Here is a 14,720-nt window from a genome sequence, read left to right as displayed (position 1 = left end):
GCAGAAGTGGAACACCTGCCCAGGTTCACTTCTTCCCTCTATCCATTTTTAAAAATCTTTTAATAATGTTTGTTATGTGGGAAAGTTCATTTTTCTGCTCTTAATGGCCTGGGTCATCATTTCTATTGCACTGTTTGATGTTTCTACAGAGTGTGAATTTGGTAGCAGTAATACTAGTAAATAACAAAACCCCAGCAGATAAGAAATACAAAACAGAGGATTTAACAGTCCCATCACCAAAACACTTTTTTCATATAAATAACACGTGCCTGAAACAGCTCTCTTAAATGAAATTAAATTAAATTAACTAATATTCAAATCCTCCAAGTCTTCCATACTTGTGGGATTTGGTCCTTTGCTCTTGTTCAGTTTGGGGCTGGGCATTAAGAAACGCCTTTTTTTTAGTTCTTGTGGACCTGCTGCTTGTGGAATTGTCTGGGCACTAGAGCTCCACAGCTTAGAGCTGTCAGATAACAGCATTGTCCATGTCCCTCTGCTCAGGGGAGGAAGGGGATGAACCTTCCAGCATCAGTCACCTTCCCTACACCAACCCCTCCTCCTCTCCAGGAAAGCATTACATTTTTTCTGATTCATTTGTCTTTCTACGGGATTGCTGCTCTTACAACCTTGAAGGCAACAGCTCTTCACGCTTTGCCACCAGGACAAGCTGTTTTTAATTTTTATTATTGAAGCCACAAAAGAGCTTGCTTTAATATTTTCAGTAGTGTTTTCCCAAAATTTATTTTCACATCAATACATTCTCTTGAAACCCTCAATAATTCCACTGCCTGTTCTCCAATACTTAAAATACTAGTTACTTCTTTAGCTTCCAGCTCTACCTTTAGGAAAATTAGCAGATTTTCCTCTCATTAATTCACTTTCCATTATTTAATCTCAACCATTTTTATTTTCAGTTACATGTCTTATTAATATGTGATAGCTTACCTAGTCATCACTAACCATTTTTATTTCAGAGTTTGACATTTTCTCTTTAATGTCTCTTACTTTTAATTTAACATACAATATTTTTTTCTTTGTAAATCATCAGTTTCCCAGTAACCTATTTTGCTATTTTTCATCTTTTCCTATATGATGAAATCCAACTAATTTTATGTTTTATCTGTTCATTCCTCAATTATGAGAATAACAGCCCTTCACCAAGAAAAATAGATATGCTGACCTCTTACTCCTAATTGTATCAGAGGACATGCAGAAATGTCTCACACTACATGGCATGTCACCATACACACTTCAAGCTAATATTATATATAACTATTATTATATATAACTATTATAATATATATTAGTATAGTACTATATATAGTATTATTTATAGTATATAGTACTATATATAGTATTATAGTATATATAGTATATGCTATATATAGTATTAGATATAGTAATATTATATATGTAAGTTATTATTATAACTATAATATATATAGAGATAACTATATTATACATAACTATATATAATTATAATATATAACTAATATAATAAATAAAATATATATATTATATATTAAGTATTATATATATAGTTACATATACTATATAACTATATTATATATAAAACTATATATATAACTATATCATATATAGATAACTATATTATACCTATATATAACTATATATAGCTATATATTATATATAGCTAATATTATGTATATCTAATATATATAAAGCTATAATTATATATAACTCCGTTTTGTGTAGAAACATAATATAATAATTAATTACAAATAATTTATAATTATTTATAAATAATTATAAATAATTAATTTTAAATAATATTATAATAATGATTATTAATTATAAATAATTTATTAAAATAATAACAATAATAATAATAGTAGGAGGAGGAGGAGTGGTAGTAGCAGTGGTAGTAGTAGTAGTCTCTCACTGGAGACTATAAAGTCTGGAGAAATCACCACCAACTTTCAGATGATAGAAAGGTTGGTTCAATTCTCATTAATAACTGTGTTCCCATGTTGCCACTGCAATCTGCCCAGCTTGCAAGGGGAACATTTCCTTGTCAGTTCTCCTGTTTTAATCCCTGTTCTGCCAAGGGCTCTGCTGCTGGCAGTGACCAGTGGGTGCTGTGAACAGGGATGGTGGCACAGCTGCGGTGCCAGATGGCACTGATGTGCTCCAGGGTTATGCTCCGTTGAACTGACCAAAAAATCTCCAAAAACTCCTAGCCACAGCCCCACCACCACTTCCCAGCTTTGTGCTCCTGCCTTTTCCTCACTTCTTCACTCCACGTGCCACTCTCTGGGTGCACACAAGGCTGCTCAGACTTTTGAAATGGGCATGACACAAATGCTTTTTCTCAATTTCAGTAACTGTTTCTTCCCTGCTTGGTTCTATGGCATTGGTCACTGCCTTATGTAGCTTGTATCTGTCTGCACAAATGAGCAGGCAAGATGTTTTGCTTCAGCTACGAGAACATTTTGAGAAGCTGATCCTTTAGTCCGACACTTATTAATTTAGAAACAGGTCTTTTTCAATATAATGTTTTAATTATGGTCTCACTTGTGGCAGTTTTATTATTGTGAAATTGACAAATCTCTGAGATATCCAATATTCTTATGAGGAAGCATGACTTCACACATGTTAAATACTACACATTTAATTTTACTGATAAAGTCTGAAATTCATGTCATCTCACATCCTTACATATTCTTTCACTTAAAAAATATTCTCCTTCTACGTCTGCCCTTTCCACACTGCTAGAAATGGCAAAATCAGGCTTCTGAGATTTGCTTTTTCTCTTCTTTTTCAAGTGAAATGCAAAGGTTTAAAACTCACTGGGAAAACATGAAGCCCTATATTATTTACATGAGTAAGAATTCTACAGATGGAGCCTGGCATAAGGGTGATTCACTGGTGTGGGTTAAGGAGAAATTTCTCCAAACCTTTTTACACAACGAGGAATATCTCATCTAGTGTTTTTCTGAGATTTGGAAAGAAAAACATTCCTTTTTTCCCTTCTCTATTGTATTTTAATTGTGAATTCCATGTGTTTTCTTTATGTGTGGACTTAGTGCACAGACTTTTCATTGAGAAGTGAGGTACATTGGTAAAATCTAATTTTGTATTCTTTGCTTCAAAGACAGGAGTACTACAGGGACAGGGCAGTAATTCCCCCACCTTAAATTTGAAAGTGCTCAGGGCTAACTTTGAGCAGACACACAGATGTGTGTTTTGCAACACTCCCCGGTGTGCCTACAGGAAACGTGTAGAAAACATGGGCATTACCATGGTGTGCTCTGCCGGCTCTGGCTGGGCTGCAGTTCATTCCCTCCCCAGGGGCTGAGCTGGGGCTGCTTTGGGTTCCTGCTGGGCACAGCAGGGAGGAGACACAGCTGGGGCAGCGACCCAGGCGGCTGAAGGGATTCCCCAGAGCAAAGGACACCGTGCTCCAGACAGAAAGGGGCATGTTGGGAAGGATGAAAGTTTGACAAGAAAGTCTCACACATATGGATGCTTAGCAGAAAGATTTTTAAATGTAGAGTCTGATGAAGGAATAGAGATGGAAGCAAGTTTTGATATAGAAGAAAAGAATTGCTGAGCCAGTCTTACTGGATAACCAAGGAAGCAAAGGGGGTGTTAGTTAGAAGGGGTTTTTATGGCTTAGAGCAAAGGATGAACCCACCCCAAACAAGAAGATGTTTTTACCAAGCAGAAAAATAGCACAGGCAAACAAGTCAGCAAAGCTGGAAGTAGAAAAAAGGTCTCAGAATTTTCCACTGCAAGAAAACTGAAAAACAACTTCTAGCTTAAACTGTAATGTACTTTTAGTGATTGGAGAATAGTAACATGAATATGGTAATTACAGTAGTTATGATAGGTTATAGATAATAGTTAAGGTATAGATTGGTCCTACTGTATGAAGATACTGAGCAAAGAAAAGGATATAATGCATTGTAACCTAAAGAAAAGTGTGTAATGCATTGTAACCTAAAGTATATAATGCAATGTAACCTAAAGAAAAGTATATAATGCATTGTAACCAAAACCAAAGGGTCTCCAGGCCTGCCTGCAGCTGGAGCTGACAGCTGTGGGCACAGCCTCTGTCACTCACAACCCTGGACTACTGTAACCTCTTGGGTGGAATAAACTGCATTTTGGAGAGCCCCTGGAGTCCCACATCTCTCATTCAGGCTCTTACGGGGCAGAGCAGGATCGGGGTGGTGGCACCGGTGTTCCCACCAATGGTGACCATTAATTATCACCTGAGATGGGCCCTGCTCTCCCGGAGATGGCTGAGCCCACGGGAAGGCTTTCCTTGCTCTGCCCTGCTTGTCTACACAGCTTCTGACTCACCTGCTCAACTCTCCCCATGGCACCGCCGAGTTTGTGCCTCCTGTCCCTTCTCATTGTGAAAAATGTGTTTTATGATTGCCTTTTTGCAAATATTAAAATGAATATTATAAGTGTTATGTTAGAAAGTTATGCTGCGTTAATTTTCTTAAGTGGTGTGTTAAATATGGTTTTAGGTTATAACATAATGTTAAAATAGAAACTATGCTATGTAAGATACTTTTTTAAAGGAAGGACTCGCACTGAGATAGCAGCCACGGGACACCTCTCAGTCTTTCAGAGAAAACAAATTTATTGTTCCATTATTAGAAGAAATGAACTTCTTCCTGCCTTGCTCAGCCATGAAGAGCTGTCAGGATTCAGAGGAAGAAGCTGACCCTGCCCAGAGAGAATCCTGCGTTTGAATGGACTTTACGCATCATGTATGAGGTTTATGAATATGCAACAGGCTACTGTTTTTAAGGGTTAATCCTCTGTTAACGTGGGTCCTTTTTCGGGCTTATGCTGCCCAGAAGAAGCTACCCAGACGTCCATAACTCTTTGTTTTTATTGTCTCATATTGTCCTAATTAAAATTGTCCAAAATTTTTATTACTCTAATTATATTGCTATTTTTATAACCATTTTATTACTATTAAACTTTTAAAATTTAAAAACAAATGACTGGCGATTTTCACACCCTTCTGTCCCGGCCGCTCTGCTGAGGGCGAGGAGCGGCTGAGCCCCCGCCGTGCCCCCATCCCTGCCCCGCCCCGGGGGAAGGCGATGGACGCTGCCCACAGAGAGCCCCCACCCCTGCACCTCGGGCATCTCCTCCTCACGGCGAGAGGACAGTTCGTGTTTTATTTCATTTCACACACCGCACACCCGGAGGGGCAGCCTGAGGGGCACGGCTGCAGGCCGCCACCTCGGGCCGGCACCGGCGTTGGAGCAGAACCAAAGGCGCCGGGGACAGGAAACCCCAGCCCGAAGCGCTTTGGATCGGAGGCGGCCGGAGCAGCGCCGCGAGGATAGCCCGGGAGGCTGGAGCCGGACACGCGGAGCCACAGGCGCCCCTTCCCCAGCAGCCCCGAGAACGCCGCCCTTCCCTCACGGCCGCCCTCATTCCCTCCGCGCCCCCCTTCCATCCAGGCCTCCTCGCGGACCCCGCGCACGGCGCTCTGCTGACGTCACGGCGCACAGCCAATGAGAAGGCGAGGAGCGCGGCCTGCCCGTGTTTGAATTGCGCGGCCGGTGGATGGCGGTTGGTGCGGGACAGGGGCCGAGAGACGGAGCCCAGGACGGAGCGGGCACGGCCCGGGGCTGACAGAGAGAGAGACCGGGGACGGCCGAGGGCACGGCCCGGGGGTGACAGAGAGAGAGACCGGGGACGGCCGAGGGCACGGCCCGGGGGTGACACCGGGCACGGGCCCGCCCGCAGGGTGAGTGCCGGGGGTGAGCCCGGGGAGGGAAGGGCCCGGCCCGCAGGGTGAGCGAGTGCCGGGCAGGGTGAACGGGCGCACGGGGGATTCTCTGGCCGCAGGGCCCAGCTTGGTGGCGTGCCCCCAGGAAGAACCCCCTGCGGTGGGTGAGGAGGGGCCGGGACAGCCGGGCGGGTCGGGGAGAGGCTCGGCCGAAGGAGGCGAGCCGGCCCTGGAGCGGCAGCGGCGGCGCTGGGAGCCCGGCCCGTGTCCCTGCCAGGGGTGAGCCGGCAGCGCGCTGCCAACAGCAGCAATGGGCTGTTTAAAGGGAATTCCGCTTTGGGGCCGGTTACTGCATCCCCTGCGGGGCACGGTAACGCAAATCCCGCTGTAACTCTCTTTAAATGTACGCGCGACGTGCCTGGCTCAGTCCGGGGGGGGCAACACGGGCAGCTTCTCTTTGTGCTGAAGTACAAAAAGACTGCTCGCCTTGGTCCGGCGAGCTCCTCGGTGCGGTGTCTCCTCTGAAAGCTTGGTCTGTATGAAGGAAAGCCTGTAGGCCAGTTGGTAGTTTCCATTCTGAAATAAACTCGAGGATTCCCTGGGGCAGTGCTGCTGAGTTCAGGCACCTTTCGGGGCCATTGCGGAGTTCCCAAAGTCTCCTTGGGGCGGCCCTTGGGCCCAGCACAGGGGCCTGAGCAAACGTGGGAGCTGCTGGGAGGAGTGAAAGGCTCCTATTGCAAATAAAACCTCTCTTGTCTGCTGCAGAAAGGATTCGGCTGCTGGACCTGAAAGAGCGCTGGGAGCAGAGCTGGGGGGCAGCAGGGATGACTCCTGCCAAGGAAGAAGATGTGTGCAGCCATGTCAAAGTGGTGGTGCGAGTGCGCCCAGAGAGCCAGAAGGAAAAGCAGGGCAGCTTCAGCAGGGTGGTCCGTGTCATCGACCAGCACGTGCTGGTCTTTGATCCTAAGGAGGAGGAAGTCAGCTTCTTCAACAGGAGGAGAGTGACCCACAGGGATATTAACAAAAGGCAAAGGAAGGATCTTAAGTTCATGTTTGATGCCATTTTTGATGACAACTCATCCCAGTTGGAGGTTTTTGAGCATACTACCAAAAATCTAATTGATGGCTTCCTAAATGGATATAACTGTACAGGTAACTTTGTTCTTTATCCTCTTTAGTTAAAAAAAAAAAAGTTAAGTGAATTTCTCAAAGTTTCTGCTGTTCTGTCCAGTGGCTGCAGAGCCATTAAAAAAGCCTGAGATAGAAATAAAACATTGTGGTTTAATTTGTAGCTATGAAAAGCTAACTTTTTAGCATGTGGAAGTTAGGATAGCTGTACTCTATTTTAAGAAGAAGTTTGTGTAAAGGTTATAATAGACTTGGGAAATTGATCTGAAATATATGGGAATCATCTAGAGTTATTCAAGCAGAGGCGGTTGTGTCACAGAGTGTGTGACGTAACTGCTTTATTAACTCTTAAAGATCTTGGGGTTTTTTAATTGGCTGCTGGAATGTGGTGAGGAAATTAAATACTTATCAGCAGTAAGTTGATGGCTTAGGTTTATGAGAGTCAGTAAATAATATTTTCATGAGATGTACCACTGAATGAATTTTGAACTGAAAATTCAAAAATGTTATTTGGAAACATCTTGCTCTAATTATATATCTGAAAGGTAAAGCCTAAGTAAGAAACTTTATCCATTTATGAAACAGTTGTGCAGAATGACAGAGGTCTGTAAATGTTCATTTGACTTTGGTCTTCCTGATTGGCTTACAAATAAATTACATGGTTTTGCTTTGCTGTCTTTTGGGGAAAATTCAGTGCTTGCATATGGTGCAACAGGAGCTGGAAAGACTCATACAATGTTGGGTTCTCCTGAAGACCCTGGAGTCATGTATTTAACCATGATGACACTTTATAAACGCATGGATCAAATCAAAGATGATAAAACATGTGATGTTGCTGTCTCTTATTTAGAGGTGAGTTCTTGCATTTGCTATGTTGCTTTTAATAAGTCATATTTTATAAATAAAAAGAAGCTGATTTTGCTTTCCTCTGGTCCCTTCTGGGGCTTGCCAAAATGTGTCCTTACATGAGTGAAACTGTGTTGTGCTCTGCAAACTTGGTGTTCCTGGGCTGATTTACAGAAGGCTGCCCAAAAAGAACCTCCACTTCTGATATATTTACTGATTGTTCACGATTTGTATCTTGCTGACCAATTACGTGCCTCTCAGCATCTGTTGATGTGTACAAGAAAATTTCTTTTCAGGGTAATGTTTTAGGACTCACAGTAGCATCCTATAACACTGGACAAGCACAACAAAATGATGATGTGATTTTACAGGGCAATGTTTTGGCACCACTGCTGAATGGTGCTAGTAAAATGGGTATCTTTTCAGCTTCCTCAAAGTCTTCATGGACTCTAGGTGGTACTTGGGAGGGGAGAGTGTGCATTGCCATATGTTTTCACAGACCAAGAAACAAGAGACATAAAAATTTTAACAAAAGTAGCTTTGAACTAAGAAGTGTTGCAGAAGTATGGATCGTGATGTACAGTGGAGAAAAAAGAAATGCTTTGCATTCATGCTCACTGCAAAACTGGTTTTTGTAAAGAAAAGTTTTTTCAATAAAGAATGAAGATTATTTACTAAAACTAATTACTTCTAAAATCTAAAAAGAAATAATATTAATTGTATGCTTTAAGCTTGGTATATGAAAAATGTAAAAAAAAATATAGCATGAATTCACTACTTTGTCTTAAAGAAGTATTAAAAAAGACTGCTGATTTTTGCTTATTTAATTCTGTCAGCTATGGGAGGATATCTTAACAAAATCTTCTCAATTCCCTCTCAAAGGTTTACAATGAACAGATTCGTGATCTGCTGGTCAACTCTGGACCTCTGGCTGTTCGTGAGGATGGCCAGCAAGGGGTGATAGTTCAAGGTCTGACACTGCATCAGGTATGTGAATATCTCTAGAAACTTAAAATGTGCTTGAGATATTTGAGAAACATTCCCATTGTTCTGAAAGCTGTGTGGAATTTGGTCGTTTCCTAGTGGCTTTTTTTCTGGCCATAAGCACCAGTAACTTGAAAATCTAATTAATTAGTTAAAAGCACATTGTGGAAAAAAACTGCTAGTCTCATTGAATGCAAATACAGAAGCATTCAGTCCTTGTTATAAAAGGGTACAGTTGGCTTGATGCTCATGCAGCAGATTTTGGAAGATTTCTTTTTGGGCTAAAATATCTTGGCATTGCCTTCATTACCACCTTGGAGTGCCCTACACAGCTGTGAAATCTAAAGGTTGTTTTTGTTTGTAAATAACTATATTTGAAGAAGTCCATGGTAAATTACTTTTCCAGGCCAGCTCAGCAATTCTTTGGTAAGGTCAGTGATAGAACTTAGTTTTCCAATCTGAATATCAATTCCTGTGGACCTATTTTCTTGCAGCTTCCTTGTGTATTTACATGCTGTGACAGGAAGCAATATTCTTAGTTTGTATTCTAACCTCTGAACATCCTTCTTCCCAAACCTTGAGTTTTGTGAGGAAAAAACTTTTCTTGTACTAATGCATTCAATAGCGATATACTAATTTAAGTCCAGACATTGTTAAAAGAGGCTGATTCTAACTATGGAGAATCTTTTGTATTTGTTTAAATTCTAAACTAAAAATATTTGCTGATTTATGTTGCTGGAATTAAGTGCTTGCTTCTCATACCTTACTGCTTTCCAGCTGAGAATATTTATTTGAAGTGCCTTTTTTTGAAGGTGAATGTTAAAGCAAATGTATTTTAGAATCAGTGTGTTACTATAGTTGTTGGAAATGAAAAGAATCCTGCCTTTGTCATGTGCTCTACTCCTAAAGCCTAAATCAGCAGAGGAAATCCTTCAGATGTTGGATTATGGGAACAAAAACAGGACCCAGCATCCCACAGATGTGAATGCCTCCTCTTCCCGCTCCCATGCTGTCTTTCAGGTGAGGTGGTACAGCCAGAAACAGTGGCCATTACTGCAGCTGCAGGTTTTGTTTAAAGATGGACAGAAGGGAAGCTTTTAAACTGTGCTGAACCTCAGTTTGGGGAAGAGGGGGTTAAAGGTTTTCCGTTTACTCTTCTTTTTACTCCTTAGTCCTTGGAAGGATGTAATTGTTAGTGTTTATGTTGGAAGAAATGAATTCAGTGAAAAGATCTCTAATTCCAATTGTTTGAGCTTATATGTATAAAATATGTACTTATACCTTCTTAACTTATATTCCTTTGAAGAAATAACTTATGTAAAATGGTAATTTAAAGCTTTAATAGACTTCCATATTGTAATTTTATAAACTGAAAGGTATTGGTGGGGTATTTGTAAAGCTGTCTGGTATCATGATGTTGCTTAGCATTGCTTTGGGAAAAATAATTTACAGAATGCAGTTATGTCTGACTGTAAACTAAGAATCTCAAGTAGTGCTTTCTTATTTTACTTGGTTAATGTTAATTTCTACAATAAAGTGATTTCCTAATACCCTGCTGTGGATCAAGTTTTAGAAAACTGAAATGATGCTTCTTAGTTTTCAGAAATGAGTTTTGAATGAGTTGTGCAAGTATGCAAAAACTTAAGACTTCTCCCAAGATTTTTGGGGTTGGCTACACTGCCTTATTCTCCTGTCTTCTCTTTTTAAATGCAACCTGTGATATTTAGAAACTAGTCCTGTTATCAACAATGTCTTTTTTTTTTGGTCCTGTTTGCTGTTACATACTGCAAAGCAGTACCTTCAATGACTTATTTGTTTCACTCTGGATTGAAAAATATTAAAACACATTGGATTCTGGTCCTTGCATTAGAGCACTTAAGTGTTGGGAAGTTTTTAACAGTACCTACAGACTTAGTCAATGTTAAATAACTATAACAAAGTTTTAAAAAACATCTTCTAAGTATGGAACAGAGCAAAAGCCATTACCACTCTAAAAGCTTCTGTTTTCCTATATACCTTAAACTTATGTTAGCAATTGCCCTTCCTGTTTTGAATTTCCCCCAGGGCCTGCCCTTGTTGTGTGCTGTACAGGGTTGCACAAAGAGTTCTTTTGAAGTGGTTTGGCTTGAGAGCTGCCCTGTCATGGATGTGTGCTGCCTTCAGGAAGGCTCCAGGTGCAGAGCTGCACACAGACCAGAGGGAACTGCTGCTTTCTGCTTGTTTACCTGCTGCTGGGATCTCTTGTCTCCCTCACCTCTTGGGAAAAACCTCTGCATTTTATTATCTGGCAGGCTTTTTCTCAGTGCATTTCTACAAGTGGCAAGCAATTGAATAAATCACTTCAGTTCCTCATATATTTCCACAAATCTGTGACATTCTGCATAATGAAATTGTGTCTTTGTTTGCAGAGATGTAAGTGGTGAGAAATCCCCAGTGCTGTCATGATTGCTCTTTATTTTTAAAGTTTCTATTATTTTAAGAGTTGCTTTTTTGTAGAGATAGGTTGTTTTTGGCTTTTCTTGTTAACTTTGTGGAATCAGGATATTTTCTGAAACTGACTCAGAAGTTGGTAAGTCTTGGCCCAGGACATTCTGAGCTGATTTTAAAGATTCAAGTTTTGCTTTACTGTACCATATGTCTTAAGTTTGAAATATCTATCTGGGTCAGGCAATTACTGCATCTGAGAGAAAAATCAGAATTGCTACACTGTTCTATTGAGAGTGTTCTGCTTTGGGGCATTTCCTGTATCTTTTGAATTTTTACAAAAGCTTGAGTCATACAACAGAGTTTGGCTGTCACTCTACCTTTCCCTCCTTCATTAATGATAGTTATTGTGTTGTTCTGGTAGCCTGTTCCCAGCCTGAGGTTCTTGGGTTTTTTTTGTCTATTATACTGGAAACAGTGTAACTGAACTTATACTGTTTGATATAGAAACATATCTGTTTGAAATAGATTTACATTTCATGGCACGTCATAGGAATTTTATTTTATTCTTTCACAATACTTGTCAATCTGTTTTCTGTTAGAAACTTGTGATGAAGCCTTATTGTGAAGGCTTCATTTCTCACGCACAGAGCTTAAAGCCACAGCAGTGGTGAGTCTTTACTAGTCAGTCACCTTGTGCTGATGGCAGCTCCTTTCTAATTCACTGTCCAGAAGGGCATTCATGCAAGTGTCACTAACCATTATTAATTATATTAACAAATGGCAGGGCACTCAGCACAAGAGAAGGGGAAATAAATACTGTATAAAGTAGAAAGCCATCTAAGGATAACTTTGTTTCTTCTTACTGACTGTATATTCATGCTTTGCTTGCCTCCTTATAAACCTGAAGAAAGAATACCTTCACCAGCAGAAGCTTTTAGTTTGCTGTGCATCTTGGTACTGTGAAATTTCAGGAAAAACGGGATGAAGCAAGTGGCTTCAGGAGGCATCATATTTGAAAAGATCCTGGAGTATATTTTCATAGCAGTAAATGGATATTGTTTCCTATTCATGGAAGATACAATTAAATCTAAATCACTGAAGAGTCAGCCTTTTCCTGGTTTATCCCTCTGCATTTCTTTATGGTGTACTCCTAAATGTGCATTTGAAAAAGGAACACTTCTTTCAATTGAAAGTTCAGGAGTGTAGTATGCATTTTTGATGCAGAAGAAGAGCTGTGAAATTCATTTTTCCTGTAAAAAACCTCACTTATCTTTGCTGCTTTGTGATCCTGGGCCAGTTGGTCACTTAATCCTCTGCAGCAGGAAGGGAGAGAGCATCAGGAGCAAGAAAAGGAGGTACCTTGTGATTCAGTTAAGTGAAGGCAAAGTGGCAGGATATCCAATACTAATGTCTTAAAACAGTTGTTATCCTATGAAATTAATTTACTACTTAGATTAGTTAGTAGTTATTTTTTAATTGTTTTCTTCTTTTTTTTTTTATTGTAGATTTACCTACGGCAGCAAGATAAAACAGCCTGTATTAATCAGAATATTCGTATTGCCAAAATGTCTCTGATTGACCTGGCAGGGTCTGAGCGAGCCAAAGCCACCAGTGCCAAGGGGGCTCGCTTTGTGGAGGGGACAAACATTAACAGGTCCCTGCTTGCTCTTGGAAATGTCATTAATGCACTGGCAGATCCTAAGGTAGGTGCTGCTTTCCCATGCAGTTCAGAAACCATTTTAAAAAGTGCTCAGCTGATGGAATAATGTGGTTTACATTGTTGGTGCTACTCACATCATCATTCTCATGTAAGATTGTCTTAAGGGTTTCTACCATCATATTTGTGATAGCTGAAAGACAGTCCCAGTGAGAGAAAATTCTCAAAAATTATGTGCAGCTGCCTAAGGATAGTATCAAAGATGAATGGTACCTGCTTTTCTTATGTTCAAAATCAAGCATATGTAGAGAAGATTGCATGAGTACATGAATAACCTTACAATTAACCTTTAATCTTAGGGGGGAGCAGCTTTTGTAGGATAAAACAGTATCTCTTCCAAGTTGTACTTTTGGGATCTCACATACATCCATACACACGCACATCCCTGCTTAGAGCAATGAGTCAATCTCCTGATCTGGCTCACCAGCTCAAGGCAAGGAATAGGTACAGTTGTGTAGCAGAATGATAAAGCCTCCTGATTTTTTGCATAAGTGAAGTCCACTGTCTACCATAACACTCTTTTTGTCCTTCTGCTCAACTAGCAAATTCCTCCTTCAAATATGCCAGGAGAAAATCAGGTTTAATTTCCCTTCCTGATGCTGCATGTCCTTGTCACCATCTTGTTGGAGGGGAGGGTGGAGTTTAAAATCTGTGCCACAGACACATGGAAAAATCACATTGATTTACTTGATAAGGGATTGGGTTCCTGGTGCCCGGCTTGGTATAATGAGATGAAAATTCTGTAGCTTCACAAAGCAGATTATGTGTTGCCTGGAAAGGTGTGAAATCTCCATCCTTGGCGGTAATCAAAACCCTACTGGGCATAGTCTTTGCCATCTTACTCTAGCTGTCTCTGCTTTGAGCAGAAGGATTGAACTAGAGGGATTTTAGAGGTCCTTCCCAATCTGGATGATTTTGTAAACTCAATGTAATTTAATGTAGTTTACTTTTTCTGTTAGCTGCTCCATCACAGAAATAGGAGTTACATATCCAGGCATCAGGAAATAACCCAGATAATACATGTGTTGCAAAGGTGTTGAACAGTTCCAAGAGGCTTAAACTTTTTAAGATGTACAGATACTTCAAAGGAAAATTACTTGTGTCAAAGAAAATTTTCATGGCTGTTTCTCATGGTTTGTGTTACTGTTGACATTCTAAGCAGACTTTTATTTGAAGTACAGTTAAATAAACCTTACCAATATCTCTCACTCTTCTTAGAGCAAGAAGCACATTCCTTATCGAAACAGCAAGCTGACTCGTTTGCTGAAGGATTCTCTTGGAGGAAATTGCAGAACAATCATGATAGCTGCTATTAGCCCATCCTCTTTGTTTTATGATGATACCTACAACACTCTGAAGTATGCAAACCGAGCAAAGGATATCAAGTCTTCTGTGAGTATATTGCTTTTACTGTTCTCTTGTCAAAGTACAATAATCTACTATTACAATATTCCAAAAGAAATAATTTTTCTTGTATTTTCCTTCACTTCTGACTCAAAAATTTGTTCTATCTTCTTTCTCTATGGTCAACTCTTCCTTACCTGACTGGCAGGTGTAGCAGATACAAAGTAGATCTGACCCAAAAGCCCCATAGCTTTGTTAGTGATATGATGCTGCCACTTTGAAACAGTTTGTGTTGTGAGCATGAGATTTAGAAATAATTCTCAGCCAGTAGAATTCACATTATTTTTTACTGTTTTGCTCTTACTTTCTCAGAGAGCTGTAATGTACGTTAAAGAAATTTCTGGCCAGTTTTACAAGAGCCAGTCCAGGATTGTACAGGTAGAATTCAGCTGGAGTCAAGAAGCTCAGTGAGATTGTCTTGATAAATGAAAAGCTGGGATGTCCTTTTCTGCTCTCTATTGTTTAATTTTATTTTTCATTATCTTT

General features: G+C 40.3%; 1 protein-coding gene across 1 annotated transcript in view; it reads left to right on the top strand.

The window, feature by feature from the left end:
- The first annotated feature begins 5,077 nt into the window (after positions 1–5,077).
- Positions 5,078–14,720, top strand: part of KIF18A (kinesin family member 18A) — a 31,119-nt gene continuing 21,476 nt past the window's right edge. Inside the window, exons 1-7 of the mRNA XM_074543766.1 lie at positions 5,078–5,746; positions 6,494–6,880; positions 7,551–7,708; positions 8,585–8,689; positions 9,596–9,706; positions 12,619–12,816; positions 14,049–14,222. Of these exons, the coding sequence (XP_074399867.1) occupies positions 6,553–6,880; positions 7,551–7,708; positions 8,585–8,689; positions 9,596–9,706; positions 12,619–12,816; positions 14,049–14,222 (1,074 nt within the window). The 5' untranslated portion in view covers positions 5,078–5,746; positions 6,494–6,552. The remainder of the gene's footprint in view (positions 5,747–6,493; positions 6,881–7,550; positions 7,709–8,584; positions 8,690–9,595; positions 9,707–12,618; positions 12,817–14,048; positions 14,223–14,720) is intronic.

Source organism: Zonotrichia albicollis, chromosome 6 (assembly GCF_047830755.1).
Source record: "Zonotrichia albicollis isolate bZonAlb1 chromosome 6, bZonAlb1.hap1, whole genome shotgun sequence".
NCBI lineage: Eukaryota > Metazoa > Chordata > Aves > Passeriformes > Passerellidae > Zonotrichia > Zonotrichia albicollis.
The sequence above is the reverse complement of the archived record's forward strand: the minus strand, read 5'-3'. Positions and strand labels throughout refer to the sequence as shown.